The following is a 19,655-nucleotide window of genomic DNA, read 5'->3' as shown; positions in this document are numbered from 1 at the left end:
TCAAATAAATAGTTTTTGTAGAATAACATATTATGCTTAGTAGTAAACACTAAATAATAAAGTGTTTACTTAACCTAAGCTAGCATTGATGCTAATAGCTACCTGTGAGTTTATCATCCACGGCGTGTCCCGGGCAAGCCCGCTCAAGAGCGAACACACCTGGCAGACACTACCTACAGTCACGGAAAAACACAATAATCCCTCGTTCCGTCATAAAACGGTTGAGAAACGTTGACACCCAGAGTACAAAGGTCAAGCGAGTCGTCGGCAGGTTCTTCCCACCGGAAGCACCGCCCCGCCGCGCTCACCTGAGCCACAAAGCAGCCCCACCCCCGAGATAAACGTCCTGGTTTTGTCGCTGCCCTCAGACGCGCGCTCACCTGTGCCGCACCTCACCTGTCATGCTGCGGCTCCTGGCGCGCCTCGACGACCCGCGACTCGTGGCGGACTTCCAGAGACGATGCGGACTGGTCCTGGTCGAGGACGGCGGTCCTGAGAGTCGTGCAGGTGCGCGAGGCCAAGACCCGAACTCGAACTATAAATATGGACGGAACGGATGCGCACCTGAGGTGAGAAGAACCTTTGGGTTTGGATTAAAAAAAAACATTTTCTACACCTGAGCTCGTAGTAGTACTAGTAGTAGGTTCATGTACATGCAAGACACTGGATTTTCTAGTTTGTCGAGATCCATGAAGGATGTTTACATTCCTGTCGTGAGCCATGACTGGTTCCTGTGTGAAGAGAAGGGACCTTCAAAGTTCCTCATCCAGGTTCTTGGGTTTGACCTCGAGATGGATCCAGAACTTTTATAAGATTTATTTTTATATTTATTTGGATTTCTCTAAGGAGATGAATAAAGTATCTATTTACTATTTTTTTCAAGACGGATGTCTATAATAATTACAATAATTATCCCAAGTTACTATCAATAACTCTGGCAGTTATTGATATTAACTTGAGATAATTATTGATTTATCTACACTAGATCTGAGTCAGTTATTAATATTAACTTGGGATAGTTATTAAAGTATCTAGAATAGTTCTGAGTCAATTATTGATATTAACTTGGGATAATTATTGATTTATCTAGACTAGATCTGAGTTAGTTATTAATATTAACTTGGGATAGTTATTGATTTATCAAGACTAGATCCGAGTTAGTTATTAATATTAACTTGGGATAGTTATTGATTTATCAAGACTAGATCCGAGTTAGTTATTAATATTAACTTGGGATAGTTATTGATTTATCAAGACTAGATCCGAGTTAGTTATTAATATTAACTTGGGATAGTTATTAAAGTATCTAGAATAGATCTGAGTCAGTTATTGATATTAACTTGGGTTAATTATTGATTTATCTAGAATAGTTCTGAGTCAGTTATTGATATTAACTTGAGATAATTATTGATTTATCAAGACTAGATCCGAGTCAGTTATTAATATTAACTTGGGATAGTTATTGATTTATCTAGACTAGATCTGAGTTAGTTATTAATATTAACTTGGGATAGTTATTGATTTATCAAGACTAGATCCGAGTTAGTTATTAATATTAACTTGGGATAGTTATTGATTTATCAAGACTAGATCCGAGTTAGTTATTAATATTAACTTGGGATAGTTATTAAAGTATCTAGAATAGATCTGAGACAGTTATTGATATTAACTTGGGTTAATTATTGATTTATCTAGAATAGTTCTGAGTCAGTTATTGATATTAACTTGAGATAATTATTGATTTATCAAGACTAGATCCGAGTCAGTTATTAATATTAACTTGGGTTAATTATTGATTTATCAAGACTAGATCCGAGTCAGTTATTAATATTAACTTGAGATAATTATTGATTTATCAAGACTAGATCCGAGTCAGTTATTGATATTAACTTGGGTTAATTATTGATTTATCTAGAATAGTTCTGAGTCAGTTATTAATATTAACTTGGGTTAATTATTGATTTATCTAGACTAGATCTGAGTCAGTTATTAATATTAACTTGGGTTAATTATTGATTTATCTAGAATAGTTCTGAGTCAGTTATTGATATAAACTTGAGATAATTATTGATTTATCAAGACTAGATCCAGTCAGTTATTAATATTAACTTGGGATAGTTATTGATTTATCTAGATTAGATCTGGGTCAGTTATTGATATTAACTTGGGATAGTTATTGATTTATCAAGACTAGATCCGAATTAGTTATTAATATTAACTTGGGATAGTTATTGATTTATCAAGACTAGATCCGAGTTAGTTATTAATATTAACTTGGGATAGTTATTAAAGTATCTAGAATAGATCTGAGTCAGTTATTGATATTAACTTGGGATAGTTATTGATTTATCAAGACTTGATCCGAGTTAGTTATTAATATTAACTTGGGATAGTTATTGATTTATCAAGACTAGATCCGAGTCAGTTATTGATATTAACTTGGGATAGTTATTGATTTATCTAGAATAGTTCTGAGTCAGTTATTGATATTAACTTGGGATAGTTATTGATTTATCTAGAATAGTTCTGAGTCAGTTATTGATATTAACTTGGGATAGTTATTGATTTATCTAGAATAGTTCTGAGTCAGTTATTGATATTAACTTGGGATAGTTATTGATTTATCTAGAATAGTTCTTAGTCAGTTATTGATATTAACTTGGGATAGTTATTGATTTATCAAGACTAGATCTGAGTCAGTTATTGATATTACTTGGGATAGTTATTGATTTATCTAGAACAGTTCTGAGTCAGTTATTGATATTAACTTGGGATAGTTATTGATTTATCTAGAATAGTTCTTAGTCAGTTATTGATATTAACTTGGGATAGTTATTGATTTATCTAGAATAGTTCTGAGTCAGTTATTGATATTAACTTGGGATAGTTATTGATTTATCTAGAATAGTTCTTAGTCAGTTATTGATATTAACTTGGGATAGTTATTGATTTATCAAGACTAGATCTGAGTCAGTTATTGATATTACTTGGGATAGTTATTGATTTATCTAGACTAGATCTGAGTCAGTTATTGATATTACTTGGGTTAAATATTGATTTATCAAGACTAGATCTGAGTCAGTTATTGATATTACTTGGGATAGTTATTGATTTATCTAGAATAGTTCCGAGTCAGTTATTGATATTAACTTGGGATAGTTATTGATTTATCAAGACCAGATCTGAGTCAGTTATTGATATTACTTGGGATAGTTATTGATTTATCTAGAATAGTTCTGAGTCAGTTATTGATATTAACTTGGGATAATTATTGATTTATCTAGACTAGATCTGAGTCAGTTATTGATATTAACTTGGGATAATTATTGATTTATCTAGACTAGATCTGAGTCAGTTATTGATATTAACTTGGGATAGTTATTGATTTATCTAGAATAGTTCTGAGTCAGTTATTGATATTAACTTGGGATAGTTATTGATTTATCTAGAATAGTTCTGAGTCAGTTATTGATATTAACTTGGGATAGTTATTGATTTATCTAGAATAGTTCTTAGTCAGTTATTGATATTAACTTGGGATAGTTATTGATTTATCAAGACTAGATCTGAGTCAGTTATTGATATTACTTGGGATAGTTATTGATTTATCTAGAACAGTTCTGAGTCAGTTATTGATATTAACTTGGGATAGTTATTGATTTATCTAGAATAGTTCTTAGTCAGTTATTGATATTAACTTGGGATAGTTATTGATTTATCTAGAATAGTTCTGAGTCAGTTATTGATATTAACTTGGGATAGTTATTGATTTATCTAGAATAGTTCTTAGTCAGTTATTGATATTAACTTGGGATAGTTATTGATTTATCAAATCTAGATCTGAGTCAGTTATTGATATTACTTGGGATAGTTATTGATTTATCTAGAATAGATCTGAGTCAGTTATTGATATTACTTGGGTTAATTATTGATTTATCAAGACTAGATCTGAGTCAGTTATTGATATTACTTGGGATAGTTATTGATTTATCTAGAATAGTTCTGAGTCAGTTATTGATATTAACTTGGGATAGTTATTGATTTATCAAGACCAGATCTGAGTCAGTTATTGATATTACTTGGGATAGTTATTGATTTATCTAGAATAGTTCTGAGTCAGTTATTGATATTAACTTGGGATAATTATTGATTTATCTAGACTAGATCTGAGTCAGTTATTGATATTACTTGGGATAGTTATTGATTTATCTAGAATAGTTCTGAGTCAGTTATTGATATTAACTTGGGATAGTTATTGATTTATCTAGACTAGAGCCCACGCAGTTATTGATATTAACTTGGGATAGTTATTTATTTATCTAGACTAGAGCCCACGCAGTTATTGATATTACTTGGGATAGATATTGATTTTTCAAAACTAGATCTGAGTCAGTTATTGATATTAACTTGAGATAATTATTGATTTATCTATAATAGATCTGAGTCAGTTATTGATATTAACTTGAGATAATTATTGATTTATCTATAATAGATCTGAGTCAGTTATTGATATTAACTTGAGATAATTATTGATTTATCAAGACTAGATCAGAGTCAGTTATTGATATTAACTTGAGATAATTATTGATTTATCTAGACTAGATCTGAGTCAGTTATTGATATTAACTTGGGTAGTTATTGATTTATCAAGACTAGATCTGAGTCAGTTATTGATATTAACTTGAGATAGACCAAGAAAAAGAGTTTTTTGTACCATGTGTGTGATTTTTCACCTGATTGTCCACCTGCAGTGTGACAGTGTACAGTGTTACAGGGTGAAAATTCACTAATTTCTGGTGAACAGCCTTAATACTAAGTCAATACAGTTCAATATTGTTATACTTTTTGCTAAATCTGACTATGAAAATGTCATAACTTGGTTAATATCTTCCCTTTTATTGAAAAGGTCGACATCATTGAAAAGCTTGCTGAATAAACATTATGTTATAACTCTGTTAATTATTTTAATTATTTAAAACTTGTTTCTCAAAATATGTAGAGGAAAAAGAAAATTAATAGATTAAACAAACAACGCAATATATTTTTAAATATATAATAATGGACACACAAAGGTACGATGTGTCTTTATTGATTAAATTCATAAAATTAGCGTTGAAAGTGACAGAAAACTTCAGTAAACATTGTTGGTCAGACTCCACCAGGTGATCGGCGGCTCCAAAAAATGTGTGTGGATCGTTTATTGTAAAAGATATTTGGCAGAGTCACAGATACATATATGTATGTAACTTATAATATAACGGGGATTTCAAACGTTTTGAAAATGTTCTCAAAATAAGGTTGGACACCCCTGGTTGAAAAAATATGAACGAATATTGAAACGTAGTTCATGGACTTCAAACTCCCAGATACTCTTTCGATAATAGTCTGTATCCCGTCACTACAGGCCAAATAAAGTTATGTTCCTTTTTGTGCGATGTCAGATGGAAAACTGTATTATTGAATCATAATTGGTAATAACCAAGTTTAACCTTAGAAATAAAGCACTTTAGCTTAAGGTGAAGGTTCTTCACATACTACTTGCAATATTTGATCAATGTTTTACACAAGTGGTCAGTGCATCCGTTGGGTACACAATTTTAAAATAACTCAACAACGTTATTATTGATAAATGAAATTCCTCGAACCACTTAAACAATTCTTCAATAATTACCAATGTGGAAACACAAAGTTATTATTAATGCTTTTTTTTTTTTAACAGGCCCAAGTGTCTGGTACCTGTTGGCAGGGCGTTGTTGACCCTAATCTGTATTAACGCATGTCATTTTTTGTTGCGTAGTGTGTACACTGACAGTAGCCCCTCAGGTCACAAGTAGCTCGCCGCTCTAAAACGGTTAGTGACTCCTGGTCCATCCAGATTTACCCGTAAGCCTCCAGACTCTCTGCCTTGAGGCACATTGACTTGTGGAAACTTGTTAAATTATAATCACCGTCTGATCTCTGGTTGGGAAAAAGCAAGACATTTTGATGGCTGAGTTGAGCGGAAATTCTCTAATGGAGATCTTTGAAGCTTCTTGAATCGGATCGAAGCTAAACCAGCGTTTCTGTAAAAGGTAGCAGAAGACATTAGCAGTATATTTTTTAAGGATATTGATTAATAAAACATGACGTCGATCAGTGTGTTTACGTCAGATTGAAGCTTAAAAGCCGTATTAAAAGTATGCTGGTGTTGGTATTGGAAAAAAAGACTTCAAACGGCTCAAACTACGTCATGTTGCAACGTAAACATGTGACTTAAACAGTTAATTCTCCGGATGCATGAACATGTGACGGTTTTAATGAACATACATTTAGTCGATAGAGTCGCTGTAACATGTGACACATCATGGGGACATCACTCATCATATTATAATAATATTGCTGTTACACTTATGGACTTAAGGGTAATAGTGAGTGTTGACTTCTCATAGTTACAGGCAGATATGTGTCCATGATGGTCACAAATGGCGCTTAAGTACAAACTTAAAAACATAAAGATGCCTCCATTATGCTCTTCTGTAACGTCTTTAATTGAAGCCCATACACAAGAAATTGTTCAGAAAAAAAGTATATATTTAAAAAAAAAATTGTAGCAGAAGCTAAAATGCTAAAACGCTACACAGGAAGCACTCTGAGTAAATATTGCGCAATCTCCCAGTGTCGACAGTAGACTCTCATTTTGTAAGAAGGATTTCTCTTGTAAGTAAGTAATAGTTACTTCTAACGCGCCTTTAGAGACCATGAGTCACGAAGCACTTTAACAATCAAGAACAATAAACAGTTAAAACTATATACTATAAAAAGGCCAAGTCGCATAAGGGGCTTCATTATATGAGGGACGTTGTAGACGAGCAGTTTGGCTTTTTTAGGTGTCTTTTTGGACGAAGAAAAGTGACATCTGGTTGCGACATAAAAGGCCCCAGACGGGTTATAGTTGTAACCCTGGATCTACAAATGTGTGCTACCTCCCGAGCAACCTCGGCGATCCGCCTTTAGAGGGCAAATCACTCTAACTGAACTGACCTGCTTTTTTCTTTATTCAAGAGCAGATTCTAAATCAAAATGGTTCAAATACTCGACAATACTACAAATATATCCTTGTTACTACAGTATCACGATATATTGTATCGTTGCCCCTGTATCGTGCGTGATACGTATTGTTTCGCTAGATTCTTGCCAATACACATCCTAGTACGATAGAACAACAAATTAACTGGGATCCTGGCGATGACTGAGGACGAGAGGATACAGGGACTCCAGCAGCTTTTAAATCTGACGTTTGGACATATTTTGGTTTCAAAACAAATGAAAGCAGTTATGACTGAGGACGAGAGGATACAGTGACTCCAGAAGCTTTTAAAGCTGATGTTTGGACATATTTTGGTTTCAAAACAAATTAAAGCAGTTACGACTGAGGACGAGAGGATACAGTGACTCCAGAAGCTTTTAAAGCTGATGTTTGGACATATTTTGGTTTCAAAACAAATGAAAGCAGTTACGAATGAGGACGAGAGGATACTGTGATGGTTGAGGACGAGAGGATACTGTGATGGTTGAGGATGAGAGGATACAGTGAGTCCAACAGCTTTTAAAGCTGATGTTTGGACATATTTTGGTTTCAAAACAAATGAAAGCAGTTACGACTGAGGACGAGAAGATACAGTAAGTCCAACAGCTTTTAAAGCTGATGTTTGGACATATTTTGGTTTCAAAACAAATGAAAGCAGTTATGACTGAGGACGAGAGGATACAGTGAGTCCAGCAGCTTTTAAAGCTGATGTTTGGACATATTTTGGTTTCAAAACAAATGAAAGCAGTTACGACTGAGGACGAGAGAATACAGTGACTCCAGAAGCTTTTAAAGCTGATGTTTGGACATATTTTGGTTTCAAAACAAATGAAAGCAGTTACGACTGAGGACGAGAGGATACAGTGACTCCAGAAGCTTTTAAAGCTGATGTTTGGACATATTTTGGTTTCAAAACAAATGAAAGCAGTTACGACTGAGGACGAGAGGATACAGTGACTCCAGAAGCTTTTAAAGCTGATGTTTGGACATATTTTGGTTTGAAAACAAATGAAAGCAGTTACGACTGAGGACGAGAGGATACAGTGACTCCAGAAGCTTTTAAAGCTGATGTTTGGACATATTTTGGTTTCAAAACAAATGAAAGCAGTTACGACTGAGGACGAGAGGATACAGTGACTCCAGAAGCTTTTAAAGCTGATGTTTGGACATATTTTGGTTTGAAAACAAATGAAAGCAGTTACGACTGAGGACGAGAGGATACAGTGACTCCAGAAGCTTTTAAAGCTGATGTTTGGACATATTTTGGTTTCAAAACAAATGAAAGCAGTTACGACTGAGGACGAGAGGATACAGTGACTCCAGAAGCTTTTAAAGCTGATGTTTGGACATATTTTGGTTTGAAAACAAATGAAAGCAGTTACGACTGAGGACGAGAGGATACAGTGACTCCAGAAGCTTTTAAAGCTGATGTTTGGACATATTTTGGTTTGAAAACAAATGAAAGCAGTTACGACTGAGGACGAGAGGATACAGTGACTCCAGAAGCTTTTAAAGCTGATGTTTGGACATATTTTGGTTTGAAAACAAATGAAAGCAGTTACGACTTCATCAAGAGTCATGTGGTCTGTAAATTCTGAAACACCAGAGTCAGAACCTTAACATCAAATGGATTTTTTAAGGAAACTGGCCGTGACACACCGAGCCCTTGTCAACAGTGTTGATCGTCTCGTTCCAGGCCTGTGGGAAGAAGCCACAGTACGAAGTCAAAAACAAGTTCCTGCACCTGCTCTTCCTGTTGTCGGCCGGTCTCGGGCACGAGGTCTTCTACATCACCTGTCTGCCGGGCATCCACTGGAACGTGGACCCCTTCCTCTGCCGGCGCCTGGTCAACATGTGGACGGTGAGTGTGTGTTTTTTGTGCGTCACAATGTGTCCTCTCTTCTTCCCCTCGACCTCCTTTCATGGCGGCGCTGACCCGTCTGTGACACTACCATGTCTGGCCCGGGGGGGGGGGACCCACGACGACCTGACTCCTGACATTAGAGACTGAAGGCCTCGTGACAGCGATGGCAAAAAGATCTGTCATGAATAACCCGGGGAGCTTGCAAACACATCAAACTCGCTCCTGGTGGCGCCCACACAAACACAGTGTGTGTTTGCGAGCGTGTTTTTATACCCTTTTGTTCGCTGACTCCAGGGTGCGCGGTGTGTGCCCTGCAACTGAACTCCCTCTCAAGCGCCCAGAGGGCAGGAGACGGCATTCTTCTGGCATCCTGGTCGCACCAGGCCACCACGTGAACTCCTTTCAAGACACATAAACGCTGTCTTCCCTCTCCCATCGAGCCTCCCCTCTCTCTAGTTAGGCATTACCAGCCCCCCCGCCCCACTCCCCCTCAGTCCAACGCCAGAGTGTTTTATTGGCCTCATCGGCGGCGCTAGCTTTTTTTTTTTCTCGCTGACCATTTGGACGACGGTTCCCTCAGGGGGGACATCGTCCTGCGCCTCTTAACAGGGACCTTCCATTGTTGCCTGCGAAGTTACCCAGGGGTCACGGGGGGGGGGACTCGCTTTAGTCTCTGGCACACTTAAAAGTCCAGTTCAGTCATTCACACGATGACTTCAAATACAACCCGGAGACAAACGCACGCCTGAAAATGGTCCTTTATGAACGTAATGTCTTCTGATGTAAACCATTAATCATTATTTTATCATTACTAGGTGTGTAAGAAGATCCAAACACTAAATTCAACAACACTGTATTGATTATTTTGTCAATTTATATTTGGCTTTCAAATCATAAATAATTTATATTTCAATTAATTGTGCTTTCGAAAAAAAAAAAAATCGATTTATTCAATCATTTACAATTAACACCCAAATATTCACAGGGTTTGTTCATTTTTGTGTTTCAATTAAACTTATAGATGGCAGCAGTCGTGACATTCTCCGCAGCTAAAGGAACATTGAAATCCAAAGCGATCCTGGCAATGACTGAGGACGAGGGGATACAGTTTGGACATATTTTGGTTTCAAAAACAAATGAAAGCAGTTACGACTTCGCCAAGAGTCACATGGTCTGTAAATTCTACAACACCAGAGTCAAGTACTCGACAAATCTACAGATATATCGTTGTTACTACAGTATCACGATATACTGTATCGTTGCCCCTTTATCGTGATATTTATTTTATCGCTAGATTCTTGCCAATACACATCCTAGTAACGATACAATAACTAATGAACTGTGATCCTGGCGATGACTGAGGATGAGAGGATACAGTGACTCCAGCAGCTTTTAAAGCTGATGTTTGAACATATTTTGGTTTGAAAACAAACTAAATCAGTTACGACTTTGTCAAGAGTCATGTGGTCTGTAAATTCTGTAACACCAGAGTCAAGTACTCAACAATACTACAAATATATCCTTGTTACTACTGTATCACTATATATCATTTCATTGTCCCTGTATCATGTATAGTGTATTACATGATTCTTGCCGATACTTAGTTACTACAACACCTAAAAGATGATTTATTTGCAGAAAAAATGACCAACAGTTTTCCTACTTTGTTCACGACCTGTGTTATGATAAATTAATGTTGGCCGACGCAGAAACCAAACTAGAACTAAATACACAAATGATCCGGGTTCACAAACACCAAAAAGTGTTTTGCATCTCCGCCTCTTTCACGTGCAAATTATCTCTGGATTTACATCTGCCTGCGAGACACTCTGTCTGCACACCGACGCACAATAATGAGGGACGATGTCGTCGTTAACAACACCGGTGCTGACCGTGTCCATTTAGCACGACTTTGCAGACTCACAACATTGTGTTTGCATGTCCGCCATCATCTGCCTTTAAAACACAAACCAGTCTCATCATAGGAATCTTGGGAGAGGCCGTGTGTGTGTGTGTGTGTGTGTGTGTGTGTGTGTGTGTGTGTGTGTGTGTGTGTCATGAATGAATGTACTGTTTGAGTGTGTAGATGGACTTTGATCAAGTGGATTAGTGTGTAAGTTAGGTCTACATAAGTCACAGTCTATAGGAAGACAAACGTACACAATCGCACATCATAGTCGCGAGTGATGTAGCGACTGAAAGTAAGGTAAGGTAAAACTTTATTGATCCCTCAGGAGGTCTCCTTTGGGAAATTGTTTTTTACCAATAGCCAGCAATTTTTCATAAACAATAAAAAATAATACATAAAAAATAAAATAAGAACAAGAACATAAAGAGGAAGAACAAGATGACACAATCTAAGTCTAAAGATAAAGACAAAGAACATAGGTCAAAGAAAAACAACAAAGACAAAGGATACAAAGACTAACATGGAACAGAACATCCAGATACTTTCACTCCACTCCTGCCCCCGAACTCAGAATTGTACAATTTAATAGCCCGAGGGATTAATGAGTCCCTGAGTCTATTAGTGTTGCACCTGGGTAGGAGCATTCGTGTACAAGAAGTGTTAGAAATAATTTTTCCTACAAGGTGGCTGGACTTTCCCTAAGAGATGGGAGGTGAGAAGCCTGGTCATCTGGGAGATACACTCCCTTGAGGCTAGTAAGATTAGGGGGTACGGTGTTAGCGTACCTCTTGGACGTCGTGCTGGTGCGATGTTATGTGTTGGAGATCACTAGGAAGGACACGCTTTTTTTTTTTTGTTTCCACCAGCACAGCACATCGGAACAGGTTCTATTTTTAGCAGCTGCTCCGCTCTGATTCCAAGCGAGCCCAGCCAGCACTTAAAGAGGTGACAGACCGTCAAGTGACTTGAGCGGTCGGAGAGTGACGTCGCTAAAGAGTCATCGGCGCGACTCCCACAAGATCGCCTCACGAGTTCTGGGGTGACCCCTTTGGGGTCCCCTGAGAGGAGCTGGACGATGGAGCTGAGGGGAGGAAAGTCTTGGGCTGGAAGAAGACGAGCGACCGATCTCAGGATATACTTTGCTTTTTTAAACCTAGTGACAAAAGAGCTGCTTTTAGTGGCGTCGACTCCTTCATGAAAGTATAGATTGGTGTAAGTGAGCGATGACTTGTTGACGACTTGTGTTTGGAAACACAAATCCCATGATTGACGTAAACACTTTAAATCAACAGTCGACACAGTTTCTCATCATTGTTTGATATAATAGGTTGAAATAGTCTGTATTTTCTATATAAATTGTTTGATCATAGTTGAAAATTGTTTGATTATAGTTGAAAATTGTTTGATTATAGTTGAAAATTGTTGGATTATAGTTGATAATTGTTTGATTATAGTTGAAATTTGTTGGATTATAGTTGATAATTGTTTGATTATAGTTGAAAATTGTTTGATTTTAGTGGAAAATTGTTTGATTATAGTTGAAAATTGTTGGATTATGGTTGAAAATGGTTTGATTATAGTTGAAAATTGTTGGATTATAGTTGATAATTGTTTGATTATAGTTGAAATTTGTTGGATTATAGTTGATAATTGTTTGATTATAGTTGAAAATTGTTGGATTATAGTTGATAATTGTTTGATTATAGTTGAAATTTGTTGGATTATAGTTGATAATTGTTTGATTATAGTTGAAAATTGTTTGATTTTAGTGGAAAATTGTTTGATTATAGTTGAAAATTGTTGGATTATGGTTGAAAATGGTTTGATTATAGTTGAAAATTGTTGGATTATAGTTGATAATTGTTTGATTTTAGTTGAAAATTGTTGGATTATAGTAGAAAATTGTTGATTATCATTTTAAATTGTTGGATTACAGTTGGAAATTGTTTGATTATAGTTGAAAATGTATTTTCTACTTTTTAATGATTTAATAAAACCTTTAAAATATTTTCAAAATTAATGAATGAATTTTTACATAAAGTTTGATATTCTAATTCGAATAATTGAAAACATTTTTTTCTAAATTCAACATTTTTTAATTAATTTAATTTAAGTCTTTTAAATTCAATATATAAAAGTGTTGGTATAATTGTGCCACAAGACGATAAAAAAAAAATGATTAAGAAAATATTACATATTTTTTGTTCAATAAAAACAAATTCAAACTTTCAATAAAGTAATTATTAAATGTATGTATTTATGAAAAATAATGGATTAAACTTTAAAGTAATGTTTAATTCAACCTTCCAAAATTCTGATGGCACTGATCTAGTTGCATAAACTTGTCACATTTTACCGTAATGAGTAACAAATATGGCTCTTTAAAGCTCTCTGCTCTGACTTTACAAGTTTAATCTCCCTTCAGTCTCGTGACGGCGATGATATCCAAGGTACGAGGTGTCGTTTCCAGGCTTGTTCCGTGGTCTTGTGGTCCGTTTCAAAGACTCTATCTCAGTCGCCATGGATCTTAATGACGGTGTGGGTGAGGACGGTAATATCCACCTCTGTGCTTAAACACACACATTAGTGTCCCTCGGAGTGTTCGCCGCCTCCAGCGCCCTCGCCATGACAGCCCTTCATTAAATATACAAGCCGGGGCTTTAAATAAACTTCTGCTTCTGGAGCAGGCGGCCCCCCCGACATCTCGCTGGGGACCTCGGGGAAAAAAAGGAACCTGAACTTTTGTACGCCTACCTGTGCAGCATGTATTGGCAAGAATCGCAGGGTCCGACACGTGTCACGATACATCGTGATCCTGCGGGAACAAGTATATATGTGAAGTATTGTCGAGTACTTGACTCTGGTGTTGCAGAATTTACAGACCACATGACTCTTGGCGAAGTCGTAACTGCTTTCATTTGTTTTGAAACAAAATATGTCCAAACATCACATTTAAGAGCTGCTAGACTCACTGTATCCTCTCGTCCTCAGTCAGGGGCAAGGGCAACAATACGATATATCATGATACTGTAGGAACAAGGATATATTTGTAGTATTGTCGAATGGTTGACTCTTGTGTTGTGATACTGAAGTAACAAGGATACGTTTGTAGTATTGTTGAGTACTTGACTCTGGTGTTGTGATAGTGTAGTAACAAGTATATATGTGTAGTATTGTCCAGTAGTTGACTCTGGTGTTGTGATACTGTAGTAACAAGTATATATATGTAGTATTGTCCAGTAGTTGACTCTTGTGTTGTGATAGTGTGGTAACAAGGATATATGTCTAGTATTGTCGAGTACTTAACTCTTGTGTTGTGATACTGTAGTAACAAGAATATGTGTAGTATTGTCGAGTACTTTACTCTGGTGTTGTGATAGTGTAGTAACAAGTATATATGTGTAGTGTTGTCGAGTACTTAACTCTTGTGTTGTGATACTGTAGTAACAAAGATATACTTGTAGTATTGTCGAGTACTTGACTCTGGTGTTGTGATAGTGTGGTAACAAGGATATATGTGTAGTGTTGTCGAGTACCTAACTCTTGTGTTGTGATACTGTAGTAACAAGGATATATGTGAAGTATTGTCGAGTACTTGACTCTTGGGTTGCGATACGGTGACGGTAGAAACAAGGATATATTTGTAGTATTGTCGAGTACTTGACTCTTGGTGAAGTCGTAACTGCTTTCATTTGTTTTGACTCCATCAGCTCTACATGTCTGTATCCTCTTGTCCTCAGTCATCACTGTGATTTTGCAGGATTTCTGTGGAGGATGTAATGACTGCTGCCATCTAGCAACAGGACGTTTAATTGCAACACTTATCAAGTTAATTGTCAATGAAAAAAATGAATAATGTATACACAAAAAATATTGTAATATTTATTGTATTTATTTTCACTACTACACCCCAGACCCGGCCTTGACGGTGACATCATCCCGTCTAGTAAAGACGCCGCGTCAGCGAGTCTTATCTGCTGGATTGGGTTTCATTGAAACTGCAGCAACCGCAGGTGCTTTTTTTAGTGTATTTCCTGCGAGTCCTGATTTATTCATGGCCGCTTCGCTCCGGAGTAACAAAATAAACCATGATTTTACTTCTTCAAATAATCCGTCGTCTTCCTGCTTCTCTCTTCATGACGTTTATTTATTTAGAGCCGAGGGTGGAAATAAAAGGTTGAATTCCCTCCGCAGTTGTGCATGTACATCGGTCAGGTGATGAAGGACGTCCTCAAGTTGCCTCGACCTCCTTCGCCGCCGGTCGTCAAGCTGGAGCAGCGCGTGGACGCGGAGTACGGGCTGCCGTCCACCCACGCCATGGCCGCCACCGCCATCTCCTTCACGCTGCTGCTGAGCTCACCCTCCAGGTTACAGGTGAGATGTTGCTTTATTGATGAAGGCTTGTTTATTCATGGAAAATATATTTGAACTTTGAAGGTGTTTTAGTTGTTTGGGAAGGAAATCTACTTTAGCTTCCACCTACATTTAAAAATGTTTGATTATAGTTGAAAATTGTTGGATTATAGTTGAAAATTGTTGGATTATAGTTGAAAATTGTTTGATTATAGTTAAAAATTGTTGGATTACAGTTGAAAATGGTTTGATTTTAGTGGAAAATTGTTTGATTACAGTTGAAAATTGTTTGATTATAGTGGAAAATTGTTTGATTATAGTTGAAAATTGTTTGATTATAGTTGATTTTTTTATTTCAGTTGAAAATTGTTTGATTTCAGTTGAAAATTGTTTGATTAAAGTTGAAAATTGTTTGATTAAAGTTGAAAATGATTTGATTTCAGTTGAAAATGATTTGATTTCAGTTGAAAATTGTTTGATTAAAGTTGAAAATGGTTTGATTAAAGTTGAAAATTATTTGATTTCAGTTGAAAATTGTTTGATTTCAGTAGAAAATTGTTTGATTATAGTTGAAAATTGTTTGATTTCAGTTGAAAATTGTTTGATTAAAGTTGAAAATTGTTTGATTAAAGTTGAAAATGGTTTGATTTCAGTTGAAAATTGTTTGATTAAAGTTGAAAATTGTTTGATTTCAGTTGAAAATTGTTTGATTTCAGTTGAAAATTGTTTGATTATAGTTGAAAATTGTTTGATTTCAGTTGAAAATTGTTTGATTATAGTTGAAAATTGTTTGATTATAGTTGAAAATTGTTTGATTATAGTTGAAAATTGTTTGATTACAGTTGAAAATTGTTTGATTTCAGTTGAAAATTGTTTGACTACAGTTGAAAATTGTTTGATTTCAGTTGAAAATTGTTTGATTATAGTTGAAAATTATTTGATTTCAGTAGAAAATTGTTTAATTCATAGTTGAAAATTGTTTGATTATAGTTGAAAATTGTTTGATTTCAGTTGAAAATGTTTGACTACAGTTAAATAGTTTCAACCGTTTCATGTGTTTAATAATAAATGTGTCACTTCTTCAATGCAGGTAATTCAAAGGTAATTAAACAAGATAATTAATAATTTAATTGATTCAGTATTAATCGACAGAAAGGATTTAATCTGAACTAGAATCAAGTTGTAATTTTAGATCCATGATTAAGAAAAGGAAAGTCAGACGTATCATTGATACAATGATACGTCTGACTTCAGATGACGAGGAACTGCACCAGAGTGGTCTGAGGTGAAGTCCAGGTCAGGAGCAGTGATCACACTGTGGTTGAATCTTCTCCTGGTCTGGCACAGATCCAGTCCTGATAACTTCATCAAGACCCGCTTGTAAATGATGCAGCGAGGCGGGCAGGAAGGAGGGTCGACGCCGTCCGTCACCGAGCCGCACGGACAATGGTCAGGGCGGGCGGGGGGGCGGGGCCAGGAGTGGCCATCAGTCAATATTCGCCACACCTTTCTGGCCGGCGTTTGGTCTTCTGATGGACTCGACCCGAGTCAATGACTGTCAGCGGCCGCCCCTCCCACCTCCTCCTCCTCCTCCTCCTCCGGACTCTTCCTCCCTTTATCTCCAGCGCCGAGTCCATAAAGAGAGGCTCCATCACGAGCCTCACGTTAGCGCTTTACGGCCCTCGCAGCTGTCGGACTTGATTTGCGGCGGGACCGCAAAACGTCCAAGTTCACAGACTTGTCGCGGGTACAGTAAAATTCCTCGACCTCGGACCAAAGGATGGATGAGGATCTCCGAGAATGTCCTCCCCGAAAAAAAAAAAAGGCCCTCGGGGCAGCTCGCACAGTCCCCGGGTCAGGTCAGAGGTCGTGACAGTCAATCACAGAGTGACCCCCTCCTGTCCCGGGCATCCTTTGTGGTCATTGAAAAAAAAAACCTCCCTTCATGAACTACCAGTGAAAAGACTTCCAGCTGCAAGAGAGAGGAAAAGACACAGTAAAAGAAGAAGGGATGAGGGGGGGGGGTGAATGAATACAGGAGGCCTCTCTTCCCTCTGTCATTGAAATGCTCCGGGAACAAAACCTGTGGATATAGGTGAAGGAGGGAGGATGGAGCGTCGTCTTGAGCACGATGGACGAGGCGATGGAGGGATGGCGGCGTGTTAGGAAGAAGAGGAGGAGGAGGAGGAGGAGGAGGAGGGGAAGTTAGAAGGGTGAAGATGAGCAGTCGTCGAGCAACATTCCGCCGTAAGATTCCGTCTCAGATCGACGTGTTATTGTTGTTTTTTTTGCAGTTTCCTTTCCAGCTCGGCCTCGTGACGGCGACCACGCTGTCGACCCTGGTGTCGCTGAGTCGCCTCTACACCGGCATGCACTCAGTCCTGGTGAGACTCACGTGTGTGTGTGTGTGTGTGTTTGAAAAGACCCAAAATATCACAATATATTTTTTTTCATTATAAAGTATTGATTAAAAATGCAATTTAAGTAAATGAACAGTATAATATTTTTTACAATTAACATCATTTTTGTGTTACATTTAAAAGTCAAGCCACTAGATGGCAGCAGTCGTTACATCCTCCGCAGCTAAAGGAACAAAGAAACCCCGCAAGGTCCCGACAATAACTGAGGACGAGAGGATACAGTGACTCCAGCAGCTTTTAAAAGCTGATGTTTAGACATATTTTTGGTTTAAAAAACAAATGAAACGACTTGACTTTGTCAAGAGTCATGTGGTCTGTAAATTCTGCAACACCAGAGTCAAGTACTCGACAATACTACAAATATATACTCGTTACTACAGTACAACTATTTATCATTGCTTGTGTATCGTGATATGTATCGTATCGTTAGATTCTTGCCAATACACATCACAGTATCAATACAATAACAAATTAACTGTTATCCTGGCCATGACTAAGGACGAGAGGATACAGTGACTCCAGCAGGTTTTTAAAGCTGATGTTTGGACATATTTTGGTTTCAAAACAAATGAAAGCAGTTACGACTTCATCAAGAGTCATGTGGTCTGTAAATTCTGCAACACCAGAGTCAAGTACTCGACAATACTTCAAATATATTCATACAAAATATTGAAACGGTGCTTTTGTTTTCAGACGCTCTTACTTCTCATTGACTTAGTGGTTCAGAGCCGACAGAACAGAGAGTTTCCCACGAGTGGCCGAGGACAGTCATGAAGCCTCATCGGTCAAGCACTCATAATGAAGTCATGTTTTATCTTCTCCACCCCAGGATGTGGTCTGCGGCCTCCTGATCTCCGGCCTCCTACTGGTGATCACCTTCCCCTACTGGGAAGCCATCGACCACTTCCAGCTGAACAGCTTCATGTCCCCCTTCCTGACCCTGTCCCTGGGAATCCTGCTCAGCTTCACGTACCCGGACCTGGGCCACTACAGCACCACGAGGGGCGACACCACCACCATCTTGGGTTGCTGGATCGGCAGTTCCATCGGGTACTGGGTCAACCATCAGGTGGGGCAGACGTTCGAGCCCGAGGTCCTGCCGGCGCCCCTGCCCTCACTCACGGCGCTCAGCCTGGCGGTGGGCGGCGCCCGCTGCCTCGTGGGTATCGTGGCGTTGCTGACGACGCGTTACGTGATGAAGACGCTGAGTCTGCGGGTTCTGTTCTGGTGGAACCGGGTCCGTGAGAACCACCAGGCCGCCACGAGGAGGAAAGAGATCGAAGTTCCGTACAAGCTGTTCACGTACACGTCGGTCGGACTCGTCAACTCCATGCTCGTCAGCAGGATCTACGTTTTATTAGGACTTCTGTGATCACATGACCAGACAATGTGAAAGAACTGGACACCTTCGTGAAGGTACACTCGACTGATCAATGTGCCTTAACATTATGACCGCCCGTTTCATTCCCGGTCTACAACCTCAACATGGCTTTTTTATTTATTATCAGTTTTTTAAATCATCAGAATTTTGGTCTGAAATACAGGTCAAGATGTTTTTTACATCAACAACACCTTGACACGTATCATCGTTTTACAGCTCATCAGTGTTTAATCGACTTTAAAATCAAAACTTTATCTGCTCATAAGTCCATGTTTTACTTTTGTCAGAGTCATGAGCAGAAATGGTGATTCATTGAGTTACAATTAAAGTTTTGGTAAAAGTTTTTATTGAAACACTATTGGTCTGTTTTTATTCGGGTTTAAATGCGTTGAAAAAAATGGTGATTTAGGCCGAAATTTCTTCCAATATTAAGACACATTTTCAGATTCAATGAAGGGCAAGTTAAGAAAAAGCTTTTCTAGTTTCAAAGTGTCTTTAAACTAATACATATTTTGGCTCCGCCCACTGTTATAACAGTGTGATCTTCAAAATATTCTCCTCAGCATGGATTCAAATGAATGCAACTGCCGTCTCCTACCCACTGCAGTAAAGCAGTTCATCAAAAAGTTTTGTTCTGCGGCTTTAAGGAACATTTCCGAAGG

The 19,655-nt window shown here is 37.7% G+C and overlaps 1 protein-coding gene across 1 annotated transcript; it reads left to right on the top strand.

Moving 5' to 3' along the window:
• Positions 1 to 360: 360 nt before the first annotated feature.
• sgpp2 (sphingosine-1-phosphate phosphatase 2) lies at positions 361 to 19,346 on the top strand. The gene is made up of 5 exons (XM_087794973.1): positions 361 to 569; positions 8,763 to 8,927; positions 15,034 to 15,213; positions 17,487 to 17,576; positions 18,442 to 19,346. The coding sequence occupies exons 1-5, from the start codon at positions 402 to 404 to the stop codon at positions 18,982 to 18,984; spliced, it is 1,146 nt and encodes a 381-aa protein (XP_087651099.1). The 5' UTR covers positions 361 to 401; the 3' UTR covers positions 18,985 to 19,346.
• Positions 19,347 to 19,655: the final 309 nt, after the last annotated feature.

This window comes from Callionymus lyra, chromosome 7 (genome assembly GCF_982586985.1).
Source record: "Callionymus lyra chromosome 7, fCalLyr1.hap1.1, whole genome shotgun sequence".
Taxonomy (NCBI): domain Eukaryota; kingdom Metazoa; phylum Chordata; class Actinopteri; order Syngnathiformes; family Callionymidae; genus Callionymus; species Callionymus lyra.
This window is presented reverse-complemented; position numbering and strand designations above follow the sequence as displayed.

Excerpts from the sequence above, each read along its gene's own strand:
- sgpp2 (XM_087794973.1), top strand. The coding sequence starts at position 402 with ATGCTGCGGCTCCTGGCGCGCCTCGACGACCCGCGACTCGTGGCGGAC. Across the intron at positions 8,928-15,033 it reads GCCTGGTCAACATGTGGACG|TTGTGCATGTACATCGGTCA; the intron begins GTGAGTGTGTGT and ends TTCCCTCCGCAG. Across the intron at positions 17,577-18,441 it reads CCGGCATGCACTCAGTCCTG|GATGTGGTCTGCGGCCTCCT; the intron begins GTGAGACTCACG and ends TCTCCACCCCAG.